This window comes from Mesoplodon mirus (genome assembly GCF_964341445.2).
Source record: "Mesoplodon mirus genome assembly, chromosome: 3".
Lineage (NCBI taxonomy): Eukaryota > Metazoa > Chordata > Mammalia > Artiodactyla > Ziphiidae > Mesoplodon > Mesoplodon mirus.
Genome location: NC_138978.1, coordinates 113,779,445 through 113,802,844, shown reverse-complemented (window position 1 = coordinate 113,802,844; position 23,400 = coordinate 113,779,445). Strand labels below are relative to the sequence as shown.

Genomic DNA, 23,400 nt, shown 5'->3' with positions numbered 1-23,400 from the left:
AATCCATTCTGCATGCCCCTGCCAGACTCATTTTATAAAATATTTAGCATGTAATTCCCCTGATCAAGACCAAAGAGTGGTTTCCCACTGCCTCCCACATCAAAATGAAATTTCTTTTCTTGCCTTTTGGGGCCATTCTTCTTTCCCTGTCTTTTCCATCTCACATTCTATTACTCAAATGATCTATTTTGGTTAAGCTGTTCGCTTCAATGTCAACTAGCCTGATTGTCTTCACCGGTTCATTCCCACTCCATTCCCTCATGTGTGCTGTCCTTCTGTGTATCCCCCGCCCCCCGCTTTATTATAGAGACCACCTCATGTACCACAACCATACAAAATCTTTCCTGGCCACCCAAACTCACACTGATCCTTCCTTTCTTTCATTCACTGAATAAATATTTACTGATTGCTCTTAGAATGCAGGTACTATGCTAGATGCTCATGAACAACTGATGAGCAAGAAAAATCCAGTTCCTGACTTCATGGAGTGGGTGAGATAGAATAAACAATTGCTACAGAGGACACAAATAGGATGTTGTGCTACAAAATGATGATGTGTATACGTGTGTGTGTGTGTGTGTGTGCGCGTGCGCGCGCTGAGGATGGGTGGATATTTTGATGGGGTAATCAGAAAAGGCCTTTCTGAGGAGGTAACAATTAAGCTGAGACCTGAAGGATGTGAAGGTGTCAGCCATTGGGAAAGGCCAGAGTCGAGAGCATGCCAGTGCAAGAAACCAGTGTGTGTAAGAGTCCTGAGGCAGGAAGAGCTTGGCATGTTGGAGGTACTGGAGTTAGAATGGTTTGGCTGGAGCATAGTGAGTGAGGGGAGAAGGGCATGAGGTGAAACTGGAGAATGCCTGGGGCCTGGTAGGCCCTGTTTAAAGATCTTGGATTTTGTATGAATTATACTAGAAAGCCATTAAAGGGTTTTAAGGAATGAATTGATGTAAATGACTTATAGTTTTTAAGATAACTCTGGCTACTATGTGGAGAATAGACTGACGGAGAGCAAGAGTGGAAGTAGAAGTTAAGAAATGAATGTAATAGATGAGGTGAAAGATGGTAACTTCAACTAGAGCAATGGAGAGAAGTAGATAGATTTAAGATATGTTCTGGAAATAGACGTAAGAGGATTTGCTTATGGTTTTACGTGAAGAGTAAAGAATTAAAAATGACTCCCGTGTATCTGACATGATAACTAGGTGGATGGACATGTATCATTTACTGGGATGGGGAAATGGGGTATGGAGATTAGACTTGGGGGAAATTCAGAAGTTAATTTTGGGACTTAAGTTTGAGGTGTCGGCGAGACACTCGCAAGGCAGTGTCAAAGGTGCCAGTTGACTATGTCTAGAACTCCTATGGATAGGCTGAGAGGGAGATAGAAATTCTAGACTTACGATCATACAGATGGTATTTAGTGATTTGTGACTGGATGAATTAGAACAGTAAGCAGGTCTAGGGCCAATCCCAGGGCATGTTTGTATGCTGATGGGAATGACCTAAAGGCAAGGGAGAGATGATCACAAGACCAGTAACTACATTCTATATGGCCCTAGTCTGTCTTTATTGGCTAATTTAGTAATTATTTCAATATGGACTATGAATATGGAATATGGTGATGCTGAGAATAGAATGTAGTTCTATTTTACAGCCATTGCTAGTATATATCTCTTCAATTAGATGTAGGCTCCTTGTAGGCAGCTGTTATACTTTCCTTTTACTCCACTGTGCCCAGCACAGTGCAGGATATAAGATAAATGCCCAGTTTCTTATAAGGCCCTTGCTGAAACCATGGATTCTTTTATATAATGTTAAAGACCATTTCTTTCCTGGGCCAAGTGATGCCTAGTTCATACTTTGTATGGATGTGATCCTTGTATTTCCTTATTGGTATTATTACACTTTTAAATAATAATGATTATATTTTAAAGGCCTTGCAGACACTAAGTATAATAAGAATGAAGAGGACTGTAGGAATTCTCTAGCTTCATTGACAAGGAAAAGACAAACTAATCTTTACAACAGTGTATTGACATTTCAAAACTAGCATTTAATTACATACTGTAGTATATTAAAGTACATAAACATTTGTATAAATAAATCTGTGTGTGTGTATAAAATTTTTTAATAGCTCAACTACTGACAGCTGTAACAGAGAACTTCACCAAAGCCTGGAAGAACTTTTGCAGTTTGGAGAACAAAATAAATCACAGTAATCCATGATTCCCTGTAACCAAATACACTTTGAGTGAAGGCAATGGTGATGACTCAGTGTCTAACAAGGTGCTGGGCCCAGCTGGACTGCATTTGATGCTGGGAACTGAGCCGCCAGAGGCCAGCGCTCCAGAGATCTTAAAGCCCAGCCGAAAGCACATGCTTAGATCAGACTGATTCATGGGGAAGGGCTAGAGTCTCCAGGAAAAGAAACTCTCTGCGGAGCTGTGGGCTTTCTATGTGGGAAGCGGGGAAAATGAAAGCTCCTGAAAGCTTGGCAAAGACTGAGAAATAAACACAGGCTCCCAGGAGTCTTCAACGGAAGAAACTTAGGCTGTGACAAAAAAAAAAAAAAAAATTTGAAAAGTTAAATCCACCCTCACCACTAATTAACTGGACACTGAATACCACTGAGATTTCTAAGTCCTTTTTGCCTTTGACCCTAGCTCCAGCCACAGGAGAAAGAAAGAGGGAGTCTAGCACAGAGCTGTGGGCAGGTTGTACAGTATGAAGAACCAAACTTCCTGGAGTCACACATCAAACCAGTCCAGTCCTGTCCCCCTCTCCCCGCCACGGGGAAGACCTGCACTTTCCTAAGGCTGAGTTTTTTGTTTTTTTTTTTAAACCTGTTCTTTGGAACCCCAGGGTCCCTCATAATTGCTTCAGGCTCTGAGGGGGGATTTTGCAAGGGAAGCCTGAGTTCTTGTATGTTTGGTGAAATAACTGAACTTTTCCATGCTTTAAATACGTGTGAGGAACTCATTTCTGAACCTTCTCTTTATCTTCTTTCTGTGATCATATACTCACCTTCTTCCTCTGGCAGTATTGGTTGCCAAGCACAACTAAGCACTGAGCCAGAAAGTTAACAGTTGAAGTGTGGTTACCTGTAGGCAGAAAACAGATCGGGTCTGTTACAGTAACCCAGATAAGGAGCCATGTTCAAAAGAGAGAGAGAGAGAGAGAGAGAGAGAGAGAGAGGCTTTTTTTATTTACACAATCCTCATAGCATACCTTCTTTTTAATCTAGTTTATGATTTAACTCCCTCCAATATAAAATATTGGGCCAGAAACCGGCTTCTGGGCTCTATAAACTGTTTGCTTTAAATGTGTCATTAAAATTTTACCACCAAATTAAGATTCCTTCACTTTTCTTAAATATAAATTTGTGATTTTGAAAAACATGACCACTCTGGGTTAGAGAAAAGAAAGTGGCAGTAGGCTCAACTTATTTAAGCAGCAGAAGAAATATGATGCAGTTTGATGTTTTTTAAAGCAAAAGAGGTGAGTCTGTGAGTTTAAAGATTTCGTAGAATAAGCACGTTTTTGCATGTGATCTTCCTGTGGTTCTCTCACCCCTCCCCCAGCCTATCCTCCACACCCCAGGGCAGTAATCTTTCTGCAGAGCCAATCTCATCACCAGATTCCCGTGCTTAAAACTTGGAAGTTCAAATCCTCAGTGGGCTACCCCAGGTTCTCCCGTGGCCTGTTCTCTTTCTGGGCTAATTTCTTCTCTCCACCCCCTTTGAAGAGCCCAGCCGGCTGCAACAAGCAGGCCTTTGCTGCCCCCACTTCCTGTTTAAAAGCCTACCACCACCCTCCACCAGGAAGTGCTCCCTCCTTCAAGAGGAAACTCAAAACCACCTTTCGTGGAGTCGTCACCGTACCTTCTTCTCTGGCCCGTGGCACTCTGTCCGCACCTTCACTATGGCAATGATCACAGTGCACGGAATGGTCAATTCACACACGCACTTCCCGGTCCCAGCCTTAGCACAGTTCTTGACACACACTAGGCACTCTCTAAATGGTTGCTGGTTGCTGAATAAATGAGTCTTTGGGTTAAATACAGCTCTCCTCTCAGCACTTTAAAAGTAGTCAGAAAAGGAAAAGGAAGTGACTGAAGTGTAGACAGTTTAAACGGAACACAGTACCCCACCCTGTCTAGGGTACTCCCGGCCACTGGGAAGGAGAAAGCAAGAATAAAGATAGAGACCAGGATCCCAGCTCTGCTGTGGAGCTGCCGGAATTTTTCACAACAGCCAGGACGGGCTACTTCATCTGTGGGGCTCAGTACAAAATGGAAACATGGAGCCCCTGTTCAAAGGTTCTTAAGAATTTCAACACGTGACAGCAGAGCATTAAACCAAGCCGGGCCTTGTGCAGCTGCACAGGTCGCATGGCCAGGAAGCTGCCCTGATGACAGAAGTTGCATCACGATCACAATATCAAGAAGTACAGGAGAGCAGGGAGGCTGGGAGAAATTTTGGATCATAGCTTTAAAATATGTAAAATTGTTTTAAAACTTATTTTCTCTTGCCCCAACCCCTCATAAGGCCCCTTCAGTTATGTTTGCTTGTTTTCATTTATAAGTGCAGATCCTTTAAAAAAGTAATTTTATTTCACATTGTTTTAGGGAAAATACCACATACGCTTCATTAGTCCTTAAGAAATAATGCTATGATCCACACCTCACCACTTACCCCAGAAATGAAGTTACACATCATTATTGTATCTCCTTCAGTTAATCCCAAAATTTTGGCAGGGGCAGGAGTGGGAGAGACTGCCTTGGCTTTCACGGGATTATGTTAACATGAAACATCTTTAACACCCCTTCGCTGATTTTTTAAAAAATCTTGCATCATTAGTTCTCCATGCAAAAGCATCCAACCTCTCAAATGTGATTTTATTTCATAGCAAGAGTGGCAAATTAGAAATTGTTACATTTAAACCCCAAATGAACTTAGTTTATCAGATGTCATCATGATGAAATGTATATGCTGATAATGTAAATGAGGATTTATGAAGGGGTCTTTTCAAAACCCAGCTCCTTTGAAATGGGTAAGTTGGTCTGCACTGCTGCAAGTTCTCCAGCAGGGGGCAGCGCGGAGTGCCATATTCCCCAGCCTCTCCCAGCAAGGGTCCACAAGACTCCTGCCTGCCCTTGGCTCCCTCCTTGGGACAGACGCAAAGGGACCACGCAGCATTAGTGACCACAGCACTGTGAGATGCAGCAGGAAGTGGGGCTGCCCACGAAGCCAGACCAGTGGACAAACGCCAGGTCCCAGCCTTCCTTTCAGGGCTCTCATCTCATGCTCCCCATGCCTAGCTGTTTCCCTGTTCTCTTCTATTACTTCAAGGCCAGAGAACCTAGGAACAGGGCTAAATTCATGAAACAAAATGCTCGTTGTACTCTAATTTCTCCACAAGGTAAAATTTTCACCGCCCAGGACCCTCTGTAAAGATCTGATTGTGTCAGAATTCTTAAACCAGTGAGCCCAGTTTTCTCAACTGCAAATGAGATGATTACGACCTACTTCCTAGGGCCCCTCAAGAATTTGCAAGGGAGCGCAAGTAGAGTGGAGGTGACTGGTAGAGGAGGTGCTCAAATTAAATCTCACTTTTGTGGTCTGGGGCTCTTGTGTTGCTGAGAAGATAGTGCTGCTGAAGGTGGAAGAGAAAATGACTCTCAGAACACTCTCGGGGAGAGAAACATTCACAGGTAAAACTCACTGTGGAACACCAGCAGAGCCCAATCTGTACAAGCCTGTCTGCAGACGATTCTGCACCTGCTGCTCCTCGCTTAGATTCTCTCACCTGAGAACAAACACGCACACGGACGCCCACTTGCTTAGCTAAAGACGCCTACAACTCAAATACACACACCAGAACAAACCTAACTGCACAGAAACACAAACAGCTGGTTCCTTAGAGGCGTACATTGCGGGACACACGCTGACGTGCCGAAGGTGTGTGCGTGGAAGTGAACTGTGTAGACTGAGCAGGGCCTGCAGAGGGGATGCGGACAGGCAGTGAGGTGGGGAAGCAGAACGGACAACAGAGACCCACAATTGCGGGTACAGTAAGAATACTTCAACTTGACAAGCTCCAGGGACATTTCATGGCTTTTCAAATGACTAAAAATATACCTTTGGCCTCTTAATTACTTCACACCATTACATTGGCTCTCACAAAAATTCCCAGTAAAGACCATGACTTGCCTCTAGAGGTGGGGCATGGGGACCAGGGCTGCTCTTCTGCCTATAGCTAGGATTTCCTGATTGGGACAGAAACAGCACAGGATCAGTCTACACAAGTAGTTACTCCTCAACAGCAAGCAATACGCTTCATCTGCAAAAGCGCTTTTATGTACTTCCCCTAACCTTCACCCAGATCAACTCAGATACAAAGCTACTATGCTTCTGGGTCACATGGCAATAAGCCCAATACTGAACAAACAGGAATCCAAATGGACAAAAAAGGCAATTCAATTTTGTAAGAAACAATATATTTTATTTTTCTGACACCACAGCTCTGGTGAGTGGTTTTGTACCAAATTTAATGGAGGTTACACAGAACGTTTGACGCATGGGACGGGGAGGAAAGGGAAGGAAACACAAAATTTAAAAAAACAAAATCTTGGATAGCTTTTAGCATCTGTTCCACTCCCACATTAATAAAATTCACTTGGGAATTCCTAATAAAAGGAGAACAGAAAACAAGGTGGGCAGAGAAGGGTAGGTTGGGGAAGAAAAGACGAAGGGCAAAGAAGACCATCGAGCATCCCAAAGACAGACCTTTGCCTCCCAGAGCCGGGACAACACTCGGCATGGAAGGCGAGGCTTCGTTAGATTTATTTCCCCCAAATAACATCGTGTATTGCAGCTGCCAAAGGGAAAAAGAGAGGAGGGAAGCAGGGGGTCACCAGTGGGGGACACAACAGGAGGAAACTCACTTAACCAAGAAGATAGGGAAGGAGAGAGGAGGGAAAACAAGAGAAAAATGTGAAGGTGGGTCTTCAGATTGGGAGAGACAGACAGTGCTGAAGAGCACTTGAACTGAAAAACAAATGTCCTAAGCATCATTATTTTTAAAAAGAAAAATCTCCCCCCTCCCCCCACCCCTCGCTGAACTTAGTTCCTCTTTTTGTGCTTTTCATTAATACTCTGCTCTGAGGTCGTAGTTTGGTTTTTCTATACACTGGAGTTGAAAGAAAATAGTCCAAAGGTCTGAAGATGGATTCTCCACCTAAAGTAAACAGCCCAGCATTCCTGTTCTCTTGTCCCAAAGACTAAAGTCTCTGCTAAAATCCCTTTTACAATATAGTACAGTACACACAAAAAAAATAAAGCCCAAAGCAAAAACAAAACCAGAAAAGAATCCTGGGAGAAGCCAGTCCAAAGGACGTAAACATACAGAGAATGGTGCAACACGTGACCCATGGCAATTCTCAAAGCACGGCTACAGATTCCCAAAAGTAGGTGCCATCATGGGATACCCAAGTCCACAAAAATAATTTTTAAAAAATAAATCTTAAAAAAAACACACCTGTTGATTAAATGAATAATTTGTTTTCAGATAAATCCATACATTCTCGAGTTCCCCCCTCCCCCAAAGCAGCCCTTGGGTCTCTGTTCTCCTATTGCATGACCAACAGTACTCCTGGAACTCCCTCAAAGCAGCTCTCAGGACCTGGAATCTCATCTTGACAAGGATCGGCACATCCAATCTTAGCAGCTTAAAACATCATGTTTCCTGGGTTGCCAGGTCCTTGGCTAAATCCACCCATGCCCACGTCAGCGGCCATGCCCCGGGGCCTCATCTGTGGGGGGATCATGATGTTCTGTTGGGGTCCCATCATGCCCTGCATGGACATCATCATGCCTGGAGAGCCCACAGGCCCAGGGTGGGTGTAGAGCCCGGCAGGCCCTCGATCCTTGCCAGGAATCATGCCCACGGCAGCAGCTGGATTGCTCATCAGGGTGGGCTGGCCGGGCATTGTAGATTGTGCTGGTGACATCATCCGATGGTGAGGTCCCATCATGCCTTGCTGGAGAAAGGCTGGTGGTCTCATTGGGTTGTGGCCTGGCATGGATGGAGCTGTACCAAGAGGGATGTCCGGAGTTCCCACTGGCCCTGGACCTCCCATGCCAGGTAATGCTAGTCCCATTCTGGGGGCTTGTTCGCCCATCATCCCCTGCATGTGCGAAAACCCAGGTCCAGGACCCTGGGGCTGTTTACGGCCTGGGACTTCCCCTCGAGGGAAATATTGCAGTGTCTGGCTAGGCTTCTCAGATGGAATAATGCGAGACAGATCAAACTCAGGTATTCCGGTGGCTCCAGGTCGGATGACCTCCTGTAGATCTGGGTCTGTAAACACTGAAGGCATGCTGTTCCCCAAGACAGCGAAGGAGTCAGGACCCCCTGGGCCTCCAGGCTTGCAAAGTGCTGCATCTGCTGAACTTTGGGGCAGGTTGCTGGGGCGGCCAAGGGGCCCTTCTCCTGGGAAACCCATCCCTCCTGGGAAGTTGCCCTGCCCCCCACTGGGGCCATTGTGAGGAAATGGAACCTGCTGTGGAGGAGACTGAACTGGAGGGAAGCCCTGGGGGAAACCCATCCGTCCTTGAGGTACCATCGGAGGCTCCTGGGACCCATGCCCCATGATAGGATTGTGTGACATCAAGCCAGGCCCCATCGGGACCCCATGAGGAGGTATGGTGGGTCCCATGGCATTCGGAGAGGGCATCTGATTGGAGTGAGAAAGTGGCTGGGTCATTCCCATTGGGCTGAGGGTTGGCATTGGAACCACGGGGTTTGGACCTGAAATTCGAGGATTCTGTGTATTAATGCCCATTCCTAGAAAAATAAAGATATCAAAGGAATCAACTTAACCAAAAGCAACTCAGGAAAACTATCATAAATCAAATTAACAAAAAAACTATTGTGCATCAGGTGTGCACGGTACTGTGCTGGGGAAACATACAATGCACAATCTCTGCCCTCAATAAGATTATAATACATTTTGGGGCATACAAACCCAACAGCTCTACAAGACAATATATTATTGAGTCTTAAACTATAGGACACAAAGGTATATAGAAGACAGCTAGGAAGAAAGTCTCCTGTGTGAAAAGTTACAAGTGAATATGCAAATGAGTACAGTCTTCTTCATTGGAGACATTTAATATAGAAGAAAACAATTTGCCTGGATGACTTAGTATGGTCCTTTTTGGAGAAAGAGGACTAATCAGTCCTATGAGTCTAAGAATCAGCAATAACAACAAGGAAACCAAACAGGCCTTTTTCAATTGATACTTGGCATCACTATTTTATATTACCTTACAGAGAGAGCATTTTGAACTCTACATTATATGAAATGGTAAAGAAAAGCTAACTTTTAATGGAAAAGGAAAACACACCGGTTCTACTATGGTCTCTGGGACATTTAAATATTTGGTCTCTCCATGGAGTTAACCACTGAGAATGGTAAGGATGGTGCCTTGTGCCACCCACAGAGCATATGCCCTAACCTGCCTGATGATAAAGAGCATCCCTAACAATAAGAATGGAACTGGAACCAGAAACCCATGGCTCAAAAGTCATGGTCTCTTTACCGACCACCTTCACCATCCCAGATCATGTCCTACTAGTGAGATTTGGGGAGACGGGAGGTGTAGGAGTGAAGGAGAACAGAATGAGTAGGGAAGGGAGGAATTTTATTCTCTCTCTAGTCCTAAAGAAAGTGATTCTCTAGGAAATAGGGGCTTTCCATTGTCTGAAATCCTGTGGCTGCTTGTGGTTTGAGGCTGCCCTTCCAGGAAAATATCTGAGGACTAAAGACATTCCGATCAGCATGTTAAAAAGCTACCGTTCTCAGTTTTGTGCCAGGAGGACCTCCCCAACCTCCACCAAAAAAAAAAAAAAAAAAAAAAAAAAAGCATCTAGGTACACAGAAGCATCAAAACTTCCATAAGAAAATGACAAGAACTATAAAGAAACCTGCTTTCTTATCAACAAAGACTGAATTAAGCTAATAAAAAATACTGTGATCATTTTCTTCCTCTAGGCAAGACACTTTAGTTTTACTGAAACTAACTCAGATGGTATACTTTTTCAACTTGGTGAACGTCCAGCCATCAAGAAAAGACTTCAAGAAGTTTTTCTTTTGTCCAGAGCTAGCTCCATATCCTATCTTCCTGATTTCTTACCTGGCATATTATTCATTGATGGCAAGTTGGGAGAACGAGCTGGAGGGGAGTCGTCATCTGAGCTGGCCACGGTCTTGATGGCATCGTGGTATAACGGGGTAGAACTGGGCATTGCAAACTTGGACATTCGAGACATCATAATAGACAGTGGGTTCTGGGAAAGGGTCGGCTCTGGAGGCATGGTGTAAGGTGTACTAGAGGGAAGACTTCCCGGGATACTCACAGAGGCAGACTGGCTGGCTGTAGGAGGTGGGGGCCCACCTAGGAGAAGAAAGCAAGATAAAACAAAAAAGGGCAGGGAATTAGATTTCTCTTGAAAGCTACTGGGCCTATCGTTATGAACTAGCAGGGCCAGGAATGAGACAGATGAACAGGACAGTGTTATTAGACCCAGGACATGAATCATCAGTCTCTAGTCAAGCTCCATGTGTGTGCAGAGGGAGACTACAGTGAGATGGAGGTGACAGCTCAGCAGATGGGACGACAAACGCACCAAGAATGCGTAAGAAATATTAGTTCAAACTTGGGAAAACCATGGGTCACAGGCAACTCTTATGGATCTCTTTCCCTTGTCAATCACAATTTAGAATTCAACTCAGGCATTAGTATGCTAGAAAGCCAGATTAGCAATCCCACCCCAGGTACTAACCGAATCGCCCTACACATGCTCTTGATTTTCTGCCACCAAGATGTCTGAACTGAAAAGGTCTGAGGGGGCAACTCCACTGTACTGCTTTTGTGAACTGCTACCCAACGGAGAGACACACTTTAGCTTGGTAGGATAAATCTCCTATCTTATTCTGATTCTAGTCTTTCTCAAGTGGAGACAGCACAGACCTAGTATTTATACCTCAGTGCTCATCTTCCACTGACCACCTCTGGTCCCGTTCACAAAACCACCATCATCAGTGAGAGCTTCTCCTAGGAAGAAAATACTAATAAATTGTAGCTGATCTGTGAGAACAGCAGTTTACCAAGGAGAATGTTTCGGTAACAGTTTCTACGGTCAACACATATTTACGAGAACCACTCAAGTCTCTCAGCAGCCTCCCCTCCTTGCTTGGGATGATACTCAGACTCTCTTGACATGATGAAGGCAGCCCTTTGAAGTGGGTGGATCTAGTATTTAAAGCCACACTTACCCACTGTTGAGACATTCTATTCCACCACCGTGAGTTCACTGTGCAAATGTCAATCATTCAGTGAAATGACACACATTTCCCATTTTCCTCCCAGTCCTGAGAAACATATTCTGCACTAAGTGCATAACCCCATGGAAGTACCGATTATGCACTCTGCCACAAATACGTCCATCCTGGCAAAAGCCCCCTCCTTTGGTTGCATAATCAGGTTAAGACACCAGTTTTCTTAAAGTACGTAAATCAGGCTTTTGCAATCTCTGGCTTTAAGGTGCAACTGTGAGGATGAAAGCATACTGACCTGACTCTACACTTCCCAGCATGGCTGGGGAGGCCATGGTGAGGGGTGCTTTATGGTTTGGAGGGATCCCGGGACTCTGAAGGGGAGGTTTTGGAGAGGTGGTCCATCCAGGTGACGGGGCGGGAAGTGATGGAGACTTGAGGTGAACAGGCGAAGCAGCAGCAGACCCCAAGACAGGGGGGGACTTAATGGAAGCAGCAGCAGCTGGACCCGCCAGCATGCCTGCCAGCTGCGATGGAGTCTGGGGGGACTTGAGGTTCCCCGAGGGCGAGCCCAGCATTGGCGACTGGACTTGGCGCATCGTGGGAGATTTCAGAGGGTTAATGCCTGGGGAATGCACCTGGCTGCCTGCCACAGAGAGATCCACGGGCTTCCGCCCCAGGCCGCGCTGAACGGGAGGAGCGGTGTTGAGGCTAGTCGGGTTACTAGAAGGGTTGAGAGGTAGTGGTGGCATATGACTGAGCCGGCTGTTAGTCCTTTGGTCGGGCCCAATTGGTTCTCTGAGATTCCGCAAGCCACTGTTGCTGCCTGGACCCTGAGACATGGGGAGGAACGGCCTGGGGCCCATGCCATACTCTTGCTGAGGGTGCTCGCCAAAGGGCAGGGGCACCATCTTCTGCTGAGCAGGCAGCATGTCTGCACCGCCGGCGCGGAGTTTCATCATCTCCTCGGGCCCCGCCCCAGCCTCTCTCATCTTCTGAGGTATCATCTGAGAGTTGGATCCCATGTTGACATTTAGACTGACATCTCCCTTCATCCCACTAGGAACCATCCCAAACTCGAGTTCCCGACCGGGGCCCATCTGTGGGGGCATTCCTTTTGGAAAGTCACCCCTAGAAGGGCTCAGCGGGCCCTCCACTGGTATTCGAGGGAAGATGGGATTATTCCCCGGCTCCATGTGTCGCTGGGAGCCAGGGATCATCCTGTTCATCTCCATGCCGGGCCTGATGCCTTCCATGCTCATCCCCGGGGGCAGACCTAGCTGTTTCTCTGCCAGCTGCTGTTGAAACAACTCTTCAGACAATCCTTGGGGGTTTGGGAAACGTTCCCCTCGGCCAGGACCACTGAAGACGCCCTGGCCAGGCGGGAAGTTTCGACTGTCTGGGATTTTTGGCACATCGTCTGGCCAGCTGACTCCAGAAAGACCTGGTCTAGATGCTGGGTTGGGGACATTAGGCCCCTCCATTTCAGAGTTCATCATTCCTGCAAATCCAGGGAGGCGCATCTGGCTCCCTGGCATGTTGGGGTGGGGAGCCATGGCCCTCGGGGGCAGAGAATGGGGCATGCTGATCCCGTCAGCAAAGGGCTCTGCACCCCCAGGCCCCCAGGCCTCACTGGGGGTCATCTGGTACGGAGGGGGAGGCCCTCGGACGACTCCCCGTGGCCCGTGCTGATGGACCATCATGTCCTGGAGGGAGCACTGCTGCACGACCACTTGCTCCTGCTTTCTCCTCTTCTCCTCATAGAACTCCTGCTGCAGTTTCAGCCACGCTATCTGCTCAGGGGTCATGTGATCCAGGTGGTCGGGTCCAATGGGCCCAGACTGCGAGTTCATGGAAGGTGGAACCATTTCATCCGGAGAAAAGGGCACATCTCTGTGTCCCTGAGGGCCAAATGGAGCCCCCACGTCTGTCCGGGGCCCAGGTCCCTTACCTAGGCTTTGGGATTGAGCCATCATGGCCTGTATTGGCCCTTCTGTTTTTTTCTGAGGTCCATCTAACACCCCAGTATTCTGCTGGGGTCCCCCACTCTGTCCTCCCGGGAATTCTTTCTCATCAGGGAAAAGCATGCGCTGGATATCTCTGAGCGTTTGTAAGGAGCGCTCCCGGTGCTCCAGCTGCTCCTGAGATAGTCCGTCGGGGTTCTCTCCCAGTGGGGGGGGCTCTCCACTGGACACCGGTGGAGGCGGGGGGGCTTTGGGATCTGCTGAAGAGCTACTGCTCCCCTGGGAAATGGGAGTCACTGCTCGGTTGTTGGGCGTCGAGTTTGGCCCAGTACCGTCTGGAGGCAGTGGAGTGGAGCTGGCAGGGCTGCCTACAGAAGGAATCAGTTTGTTTTCTACCCCAGGACTATCCTGGTCCAGGGGACGCGGGGGGGCGGCAGGCTTGGGTGCTGGTGCCAGAATGGGTGGAGTTGGCTGCAGTCTGGTGTTCTGGGAGGAAGTCTGGTCCTGGTTGGCTGGAGTGGGGGGCTGTTGTGGGAGAGGTTTCGGATCATTCCGAAGGGCAGATATCTGTGTGTTCTGAAGATAAACGAGATTTTAAAAATCATTGGTGAACTGAATAGAAGGGTAATGAAAAGAGCAAGATGTTATAAAAGACTTGTCCCAGCCACATAAATCTACACTGACACTTGCTGTAGAAACTGCTCATGTACAACCCCACTCTGGACATGCAGACATTTTGATTTCTTTCTCACACTTTGCTGTCAAACGGCATCCTCTTTCCCTTGCTGAATAACTTTAAAGCGTGCCAAGGGAAAGCCACACTGCCAAAGTGAATACATTTGAGTATCTATTTCGAGGAACAGGTTTGATATCACATGTCTACTATGTGTTTCTGATTCAGGGAGAGATTAGTTTCTTGGTATGTGGGAGGCTGTACCTAACACCTTTTTCTTTCCCCGAAAGTATAACTGGGTATGTAGACTTCTCATTGTCAATCAAAAAGTCTAATGTTTTCAACTGAAAGAGGAAGTCGTTGTCACCTCCAGCTCTGCACTCTGCCCGTCAGAGGCGGGAGGTACGGCCGCTCCACTTCAGTGTTTCCCCTGGCACGGTGACTAGTGAAGTACTCCTCTCCTTGAGTTTCCAGGGGCCTGACATCTCCGATTTCTGTTTTCAGTTTGTGATCACTGATTCCATACGAGAATTTCTACATTAACTGTAGTAAGATCATCTGTAGGCAGGAAGGGTCTGCAGAGAAATCTGAAGCTATCTAGCTCGTGGTGTCTCTTGATCTGTTCTTTCCAATAGACAGCACATGTCCCTTTCTACAGGCTGGATGATTGCCTTATTATTATTTATTAAGTACTGATGCTATACTAAGTCCTGGGTAAAGGCACGCTCACCTACAATAGGTGACACAGACACTGTCAGTGTCTGGAAGAGCGACTCGTAATGTTCTGGGTCTACACCTCGGCACTGCTGGAGGTACTGGTACTAGAGAAGGGCGGTAATGAAGAACAGACGGGCCCAGTCTAGCGACTCCATCAAGTGATCTCTCACCAGCCTCCAGTGAGCCGCGTGATCCCTTTTTGATGTTCACTTGCTCCTACCTGTTCGCTTAATCCAGCCTGTATTTCCAAACCCCTAACACTCTTACTTACATCCCCACCTACTCTCTGGAATGTTTATCAAGGTGCAGATTTGTACAGGAATCATCATGCGTATCCCTGAACACGAACAGTTCACGTTCCGTGGGTATGTATGCAAATGTTCCACTTGCTGGTATTCTCCATGCATCTGTGTCTGCAGACCGAGACTGGTGGGGGTAAGACTGGCTGAACTTGGATGACTCTGGATGTTGCAGTGTCCTCTGTCTCTCTAACTCCTTAACTGGAGTGTGGAGGTCACCTTAATTTTCTCTCCAGTGCCAGTTTAAGTTTGGTTTTGTTGTTAAGGGTGGTCACTGATTTCCTACAAGGTGACCGTGACAGAAGAAACAGTTTAGTACCACCCTTTTTATTTTAGATTTGGAGCAATGGTGATTGGACTATTCCCAATTCCCTCCTTATTAACTCCTTTTCCGATTTCATTTTAGTACCAGAGAAGGTGGAGGTGAAAACTGTCTTAATGACTTAAGATCTGTCATTAAGTCAATAAAATGTCAGTTTGAGTTGCAATGTACCCTGTCCATTCCGAAACAATATAAATTATAAATAAACAAATATTTTTAAAGTATAAATTTAAAAATATATACATTTAAAATATTATATATATCCATCGTCTACCCTTGAGTAGCAGAGATGCAGAGGGACATGAAATTCTTTTCCTAGGCCTAGGAAAGCCTAAGCCTGCTATGTCACAGGGGGGGACTTCTATGTTCATATACAACAAGGACGAAATGTCATCCATTCTGTATTGAATTGTCACTTCAGTCGTTTATTGTCATTTAACTTTTCCCATGTTTAAGACTCATCCAAGTTTTAGATTTTATGCTTCCTGAACGCAGGGACTGTACCTTGAACCTCTAGTGTCCCCACAGCATTTGGTGCAATGCCTTGACAATGTGAGACATAAGAAATATCTTTTGGTTCAATTTGGAACACTACATGTATTAAAACAACCATTATATGCATTTTCTAATGTAATTTATAGTAGGTGCTTAAGTTCCAGAGAGGAAACGGACTAACATTTACTAAAATTTTGGAAATATCAAGCAATTAAAAGCATTCAATGGTTCTCTCACTTTGAAATAAATAAGAATCATTTTGAAAGTCACTGAGACCTTAATTATGGTATCATCAGCATGTACTCCAGTACTTTGTTGCTGCTTTTTCTCTGTTCTTCAAGTAACTCAAGAGTGTTTGCTATTTTTTAAAATCCTGCTCTGTACAGAGGGTCTGAATTCAGAATCTCCCAGAGATGGCTACATGATGGAAATCCTAAGATATCTAAATATCTCCTTTTTTATTTTGTACCTCTTCTCTCCTAGTAATTCATCAATATACCAGCATGTTAGCAGAAAAGGCCAATGCAGTGTGATATGCCTAAAACCACACAATTAGGTTAAATGCTCAGCATGTAGTTTATACCTTCAAGATTATCTCCCATTGAACCTTCATACACTGTTGGTGGGAATATAAATTGGTGTAGCCACTATGGAAAACAGTGTGGAGATTCCACAAAAAATTAAAAATATAACTAACATACAATCCAGCAATTTCAGTCCTGGGTATTTATCCAAAGAAAACAAAAACACCGATTAGAAAAGATACATGTACCCTTACGTTCACTGCAGCATTATTTACAAAAGCCAAGATATGGACGCAACCTAAGTGCCCATCAATAGATGAACAGATAAAGATGTGGTACATATATACAATGGAATATTACTTAGCCATAAAAAAGAATGAAATCTTGCCGTTTTCAAAAACATGGATGGACCTAGAAGGTTTAGGCTAAGTGAAATATGTCAGACAGAGAAAGACAAATACTGTATGATTTCACCTACATGTGGAATCTAAAAAACAAAGCAAATGAACAAACATAACTAAACAGAAACAGAGTCATAGATACAGAGAACAAACAGGTAGCAGAAAGAGGAGAGGGGGTTGGGGAGAGGAGAGAAATAGGTGAGGAAAATTAAAAGGTACAATCTTTCAGTTACAAAATAAATAAGTCACGGGTATGAAATGCACAGTGTGGGGAATACAGTCAGTGATTATGTAATATCTTTGTATGGTGATAGACAGTAACTAGACTTATCATGGTGATCATTTTGAAATGTATAGAAATATCAAATCACTATGTGTATACCACAAACATAGTGTTGTAGGTCAGTGACCACAAAAAAACAAACAAACTCATAGAAAAAGAGATCTGATTTGTGGTTACCAGAAGTGGGAGGGCTGGGGGAGGGAGAATTGGAGGAGGGTAGTCAAAAGGCACAAACTTCCAGTTATAGAATAAATAAGTACTAAGAATGTAATGTACAACATGATAAATATAATGAATGCTGCCATATGTTCTATATAAAAGTTGTTAAGAAAGTACATCCTAAGAGTTCTCACCACAAGGAAAAAATATATATTTTTTCTATGTCTTTAATTTTGTATCTATATGAGATGATGGTAGTCATTTCGTCACGTATGTAAGTTAAAGTATACAGTATACAGCACAGTAGGCTGTACACTTTTAACTTATATGGTGCTGTCGGTCAGTTGTATCTCAATAAAACTGGGAGAAGAAAAAAAAGACTATCTCCCTATCAGTGAAATTCACCATCTCCCACCTTTACGGTCACTGCAGAACCTTTAAACCATTGTTCCATTTCCAAAATGACGTACCAGAGGGGCTGTGCTTCTCTCTGTCTTGCTGTTAGAGATGTTCTGGATGTGGAAAGAGACAATAGTTTCAACCTGGCCCTTCAATACAGCTTCTGCAGCTCTGCAAAGACAGAAGAGATGCACACACTAGGACTTGTTCCTATTTCACTAACTGTAAATCTAAAGCACTTTAACCCGATTAAACTGGTATGAGAGGGGAAGGAGAAGTATAAAGAACCACCAGCAATGTTGAATGAGAAGAAATCAAGAGAAAAAGGTTTTCATTATTTGTCTATCATTTACCATCAAACTTCTGAAATTAAAAGATAGCCATTAGCAAATCTCAAAAGAAGTACTAAAAACCCCAGGATTTTCTCCGTCAAAGCCATCCACTCTAGCAGGTGTTTTATAGAGAATCCTAGTTCAAAATCCCAACCCAAGAAGGGTAAAACGAATTCTCACACCTAATAATAATTAAAGGCTGCCAAGACTCATTCTATATCTTAATTTTAAAAATCTTAAATGAAAAAAACTAGGGTATATTCACATTTTAAATAAATAAATAAATATCCATTGATCCATCCATCCACTAGAGACGTATGTACCAAAATGTTGACAGTAGTTATCTCTGTAAATTCCTGAGATTTTTTTTTAGTTGTTTACATTTTCTAATTATTCCAAAATGGACATTACTTGTGTCATTTTAAAAAGAATACTAAGTTCAAAACAAACAAACAAACAAACAAAAATTAAACGTGTACTGCAAAAAAAAAAAAAAATTAAAGGGGCTTCCCTGGTAGCGCAGTGGTTGAGAGTCTGCCTGCCAATGCAGGGGACGTGGGTTTGTGCCCCGGTGCGGGAAGATCCCACGTGCCGCGGGGCAGCTGGGCCCGTGGGCCATGGCCGCTGAGCCTGTGCGTCCGGAGCCTGTGCTCCGCAACGGGAGAGGCCACAGCAGTGAGAGGCCCGTGTACCACAAAAAAAAAAAAAAAAAAAAAAAAGAATACTAAGCTGCAGAAAAGTGTATATTGTGCAATCAATCCCTTTTGTGTTTAAAAAAGTATATATATGTATACAAGCACAAAAAATTTCTGGAAGGAAAGCCAAGGAAGTATCATCAATGGTTGCCTCTGGGGAGTAGGGGTGGGGAGGTTTTATATTTTATTTTACCTCTTTCTGTAGTGTTAACTTTAAGTAATAATACAAGTGGGCAAAAAAAGGATCAATCTTCAAAGGGAATAAGAACTTAGATGCCCAAACACGCAAGCCACGCAAATAGCAAGACACAGCCATCAACTTACTTATTGGCCATCTCAGTAGAAAACACATACACCACTTTGGCGGGAGTCTTCTGAGCAGGTGTGGGCTCTGGGGCAGTAGTCTGGCCATGGGAGGGGGTGGAAGACCTGGGGACTGTAGCATTTGATGGGGTCATCGAGTGTGGCGTGTGTTGGGAATCCTGGGACTTTATGTGGTCAGCAGAATTACATTCTAAAAGAATGAAAAGAGTCATGTCATAGAAAGAATAAAACTCTTTTTTCTGCCAGCATTTACAGCATCATAATGCAAACACCTTGAGAATTTCAAGGAGGAAGTATCTTGCTAAGAGGAAACCTCTTCTATTCATAAAAACACAAATACACTTCTCCCTAAACGACATTACAAAGCACTCTTCCCCCACCTCCTTACTTCTCTACTATGCATTCTTCAGATATTAGCATAAATGTCCCTCCTTCCTGGAAACCCCTTTTGGATCCTCCTGGACTGGCTGCCCCTGCTAGTTGAACCCAAAGCCCCCAAACTCCCCTTATTTCAGCATTTATCAAATTTTACTGTAATTGTTTAATGATCTGCTGTTTAGGTGCATTCAAACCCTTGAGGATAGCAACTTTTTCTGTTTTGCTGACCATGGCACCCCCAGCCCCCAGCATAGTGCTGGCGCTCGTAACAGGCCTCCTACAAACACCTGAAGAAGAAAGGAAAGACGGGAACGATCACCCAGGTTCTCATTTCAAATTTGGGTCAGGAAGTAACACTTCCACTGCTTGAATACTAGTTTCATGTTCTGGCCTATAGTTAAGATTTTTTATTTTATACTAGGAGGAAAAAGCCTAAAACCACAGCCATTGGTCCCACACTCTTTCTGGCTGACTCCATTTTGGTGCCTACTGTATCTCTACTACATGTAGCCACTCGTTCCTGCCAGACTGAAACTGACTGTGACAAACCTGGACTAGTGCCAGGGCTGCCTCTTGTGCCTACAACTCTGGCCAAATGGCAGCCAGAGTGCACAAAACCCAAGTCTTGAAAGATGAATTTGATGGAGAAGAGGAATGTCAGAAAGACTGCCCCAGGGTGGACCCTGGCATAGACAAACTGGAGCTACTGGCTTGACACTTAAGTACAAAGAGCATGGAGGCCAGAAACATCCACAAGAACGTGGCTAGGGCCGTGGAACATCCTAAAACGCTTGCATCCTCAAGAGCAAGAAGTCAACAAGGTGGTTCCAAACTATTCTTCAGTTAGTAGGAGAATGACCGGAAATATTTCCATCTTAAACTACGAGAACTCCTGAATCTGATGTGCCTACTCTCCCCACTTGGCTGCTATTAGGCTCTCTGGCATCCACCAATGTCAGAGGCCTTTCCTCAGGAATACCTACTTCCCTCTGAGTCTCAAATATCTTATAGACATACCTTTCATGTCAGAGTCATCGTTTGGAGTCCCAGGATCTCTCTGATCAAAGGAGTCGGCGGAAATACTTCGCTCCCTTTTCCCCTTGCCCTTGGCACCATTTCCAGCCCCATTCTTCAGCCCCATGCTCCCACCTGGGCCAGGGAGTGCTTTAGGGGTATGGCCCCCACTCTTGGAGTCACAGGGGGATGGCTGGGATTGGCTGGCTGAGCCCCCCTGTTTACCCTGATTGGAGAATTTGGAATCCAGCTGGGGGTTTCCAGATGGGGACATCACTGTAGGGGGACGGACCATCACCTCCTGCTTTGACTTAGGGCTACTAAAAGAGACAAATAACAAAGGGAGATCAGACAACGGATGCAACTGGGCAGCACAAATTAGGGAGGACTGATTTTTATCATAGGTCAAGGAGACCTGGACCACTAAGTAACCACCCCACCTTTCACCGCAGCCACTTGCTTGCTCCCTCCTCCCCTGCTCTCATCTCAGACCTCTCAACAGAGAGGAGGATCAAGCAGAGTGGCCTGCCAGGTCTTGGGAACCCTAGAGTCACATGGGGACCCATCGCTAGGGCTTCTGTCAATAAAGGACAACGGTTTCTATGTACATAGAGAAATGACTCTCACACTAAGACTAGCTCAGAGTAAACAAACAGACATCGTTAAGATCAAAATACCACCCGCCTCTCGGCTGATGACAAGCAACAGCTGTAACAAGAGACTAGCCTCCCTGCTGGAAAATACGAGCAGGTCCAGGAGAGTGCGAAGAAACCTGCCTATGACTGGCAGGTTAGGGAAACCCTCCAGGACACTACTCCCTGAACAAGCAGTATCACACCAGACCAGACACACTAACCACTGCCGCCAGGGGAGAAGGAAAAAATTATTTTAGGGCAACAGCTTAACTTCCATGGAACAGAGGAAAAAGCCTCACAGTGGGAGTCCAGGGGCTGGTGTTTTAGTTCTAGGACCTTAGGCCTCCTCACCATTCCAGGTCTCGGTTTCCTCATTTGCCAAGTTTAGCTCACTGTACTGACTGGTCTTTAAGGTCTTTTTCTTTATGTTTTGGTGAGGAGAGGGGTGGTAAATAGGAGCGGCCAGGTAATAATGGACAAATAATAACAGAGGAAAACTCTAACCTAAACTCTGATTCACTATTCTATCACTATTTACTTATCTTTTTTTTCTTTCCCCATTCGCTTCGAATTCAACATGTTGTTCCACCAATGAGCATTCATGGTCCACTATGACATCCCCAAGGGGCAGCTGGGCCAGGCCCTAGCCCTCACCTCTGTGTGTTTCCTGATGGAGAGTTCCTCACTTTAGGGTTACTGGAATGCATTGATTGAAATCCTGAGCTTGCAGCCACAAACAGGGACGGGCTCACCGAGTTCCTCTCGGGCTGCAGCAGAAACAGCTGCTGAGGACAGCGGCAGTGGCCCACTGCTTGCTGGGCGAGTCCCTTAGCGCTGGCCACCTGCACGCCTTTTTCCTCTTTGTTTTTCTCCGCTTTGGAAGTGGGTCCTGTCCCCTTGCAGCTCCAGCATTCTCTGGGTGTGTGCCTCCTGCTGCCAAAGGAAAATCTCGCATCTCCAGGGCACACTGGGAGCAAAAAGAGCAAAAACAGAGACATCAAACACCCTTACAGCAGGACCAAGGCTAAAGCACCGCCAACTTGATGGTGCAGATCTAGATGGTTCCTCAGCTTCCATCAGGGTTAAAGGAAAGGGAGATGTTCATATTCTGGCCAAAAGGCCCTGGTGCTTAAGCAGCTGAAGAGTGACTAAGACTTTCTGCCAAGCATACAAGCCTCCCACCCAAGCTTCGTGTACCAGGCATTTGTAAGCAGATAAGAAAGACATTTTTATCTTTAGCCATATATCTTCCCTTACCTTTCTCTACGTCCAAATACAAAACCCTCAAAAACCTGGGTTTTTCTTTCTTCAAAACAATGCTTTGAAACCACTGAGTACTCCAAATCCATAGCAACTATCTGGTGTTTCACCTCTGATGGCTCTGAAATGTAACCAACCCATCCCAATTTCAAACCATGAAACAAATTACTCTCTGTTTATATTCTCAGGGCCTCAGGGTGGGGAGACATTAAAGGAGGTACTTCTGAAATCAACTATGGAGCCAATACCAAATACAATCAGTTCTGTCCCCTGATTTCTATGATCTTTCTACTAAATTATGCTGAGTACGTGTCCTGTGTTCTCACTGCTTAATGACAGGAGCTGTAGGCATGGGTAAGCATGGGAATGATCCATAATGCGGAAGGTAAAAGAACATCTTTGAAGGCTAAGATATTTTTTGAGCCAATTTGCAAGGCTAATTTGAAGCATAAAGGTCAAGAAAATATTCCCAAACCTAGCCAGAGAACAAATGAGAAAGCCCTTTATTTAGGGAAGCCTAAACTGGCTCAGGGAAAACCAAGATACACTTTCAGTCACTGCTCCTCCCAGGGCAGTTCCAATGTGGCTTTTTGGTAACCACTGTCCCCCAACACCTCCCGCTCTACCTTCCTACCCATGGGGTATAGGACTGAATGAGGATATTAGATGCAGGATTAGTGGCTAAAGAATCAAAGGGAGTTAGAAGTAGCTTAGGTGTTACATACACTTTGAGAGGCTCAAGAACTGGACTAAAATTGGGAGGGTCCATTATATTCTAGGACCTGGCACTGAATATGATCATTGTCAAGTGTTAGACGTCTATTTCTTCATTTAGAAATTTGCAACAGTCCCAGCGATTTTACCTGAGACCGTGAAAGGAATTTATGGAAGTTCTGAGTGCATACAATCACATTTTTTTTCTTTTAAATGAAGAAATCAGGAAAAAGAACTAGAATACAATGTTATGGAATGTTTTATGCTGACCTTGGGAGAAAGCATCCTAAAAACACTTTGGTCTTGATTATATTTAAGGTTGTATGTTTATCCCCCACCACCTTTAGCTTTTTTTTTTTTTTCCAGTTTAGACTATAAAACTGATTGTGGTTGTCAAGTTCAACATAATATATGATCATAAACCATACTGTAACCTCCCACTAAACATCGGGAATCACTGGTAAAACAGAA

The 23,400-nt window shown here is 44.9% G+C and overlaps 2 protein-coding genes across 5 annotated transcripts in view; both read right to left on the bottom strand.

Annotated features, from left to right (window-relative positions):
- Positions 1 to 6,482: 6,482 nt before the first annotated feature.
- BCL9 (BCL9 transcription coactivator) lies at positions 6,483 to 21,693 on the bottom strand. Of its 3 annotated transcripts, none has more exons than XM_082613707.1 (7): positions 21,610 to 21,693; positions 20,324 to 20,640; positions 18,929 to 19,118; positions 17,649 to 17,748; positions 11,640 to 13,881; positions 10,200 to 10,460; positions 6,483 to 8,847 (listed from the first exon to the last, which is right to left on the bottom strand). In XM_082613707.1, the coding sequence occupies exons 1-7, from the start codon at positions 21,660 to 21,662 to the stop codon at positions 7,730 to 7,732; spliced, it is 4,281 nt and encodes a 1,426-aa protein (XP_082469833.1). In that variant the 5' UTR covers positions 21,663 to 21,693; the 3' UTR covers positions 6,483 to 7,729. The 3 variants fall into 3 exon arrangements, with proteins under 3 accessions (XP_082469833.1, XP_082469834.1, XP_082469835.1); XM_082613708.1 differs by having other exon boundaries at positions 6,483 to 8,811; XM_082613709.1 differs by having other exon boundaries at positions 20,546 to 20,640.
- Positions 21,694 to 21,703: 10 nt separating this feature from the next.
- LOC309799958 (uncharacterized protein) overlaps positions 21,704 to 23,400 on the bottom strand; it is a gene marked incomplete at its 3' end in the record, with an annotated part of 70,406 nt that continues 68,709 nt past the window's right edge. For both annotated transcript variants that reach the window (XM_082613719.1, XM_082613718.1), the window contains exon 4: positions 21,704 to 21,922. In XM_082613719.1, the coding sequence (XP_082469845.1) occupies positions 21,704 to 21,910 (207 nt within the window). In that variant the 5' untranslated portion in view covers positions 21,911 to 21,922. The remainder of the gene's footprint in view (positions 21,923 to 23,400) is intronic.

What these genes read in the sequence shown, in the direction of transcription:
- BCL9 (XM_082613707.1), bottom strand. Translation starts at nt 21,662, where the DNA reads ATGCATTCCAGTAACCCTAAAGTGAGGAACTCTCCATCAGGAAACACA. An exon ending in CGATGACTCTGACATGAAAG is followed by an intron (nt 19,119 to 20,323) that starts GTATGTCTATAA and finishes TCATTCTTTTAG; the next exon opens with AATGTAATTCTGCTGACCAC. An exon ending in TCTACTGAGATGGCCAATAA is followed by an intron (nt 17,749 to 18,928) that starts GTAAGTTGATGG and finishes CTGTCTTTGCAG; the next exon opens with AGCTGCAGAAGCTGTATTGA.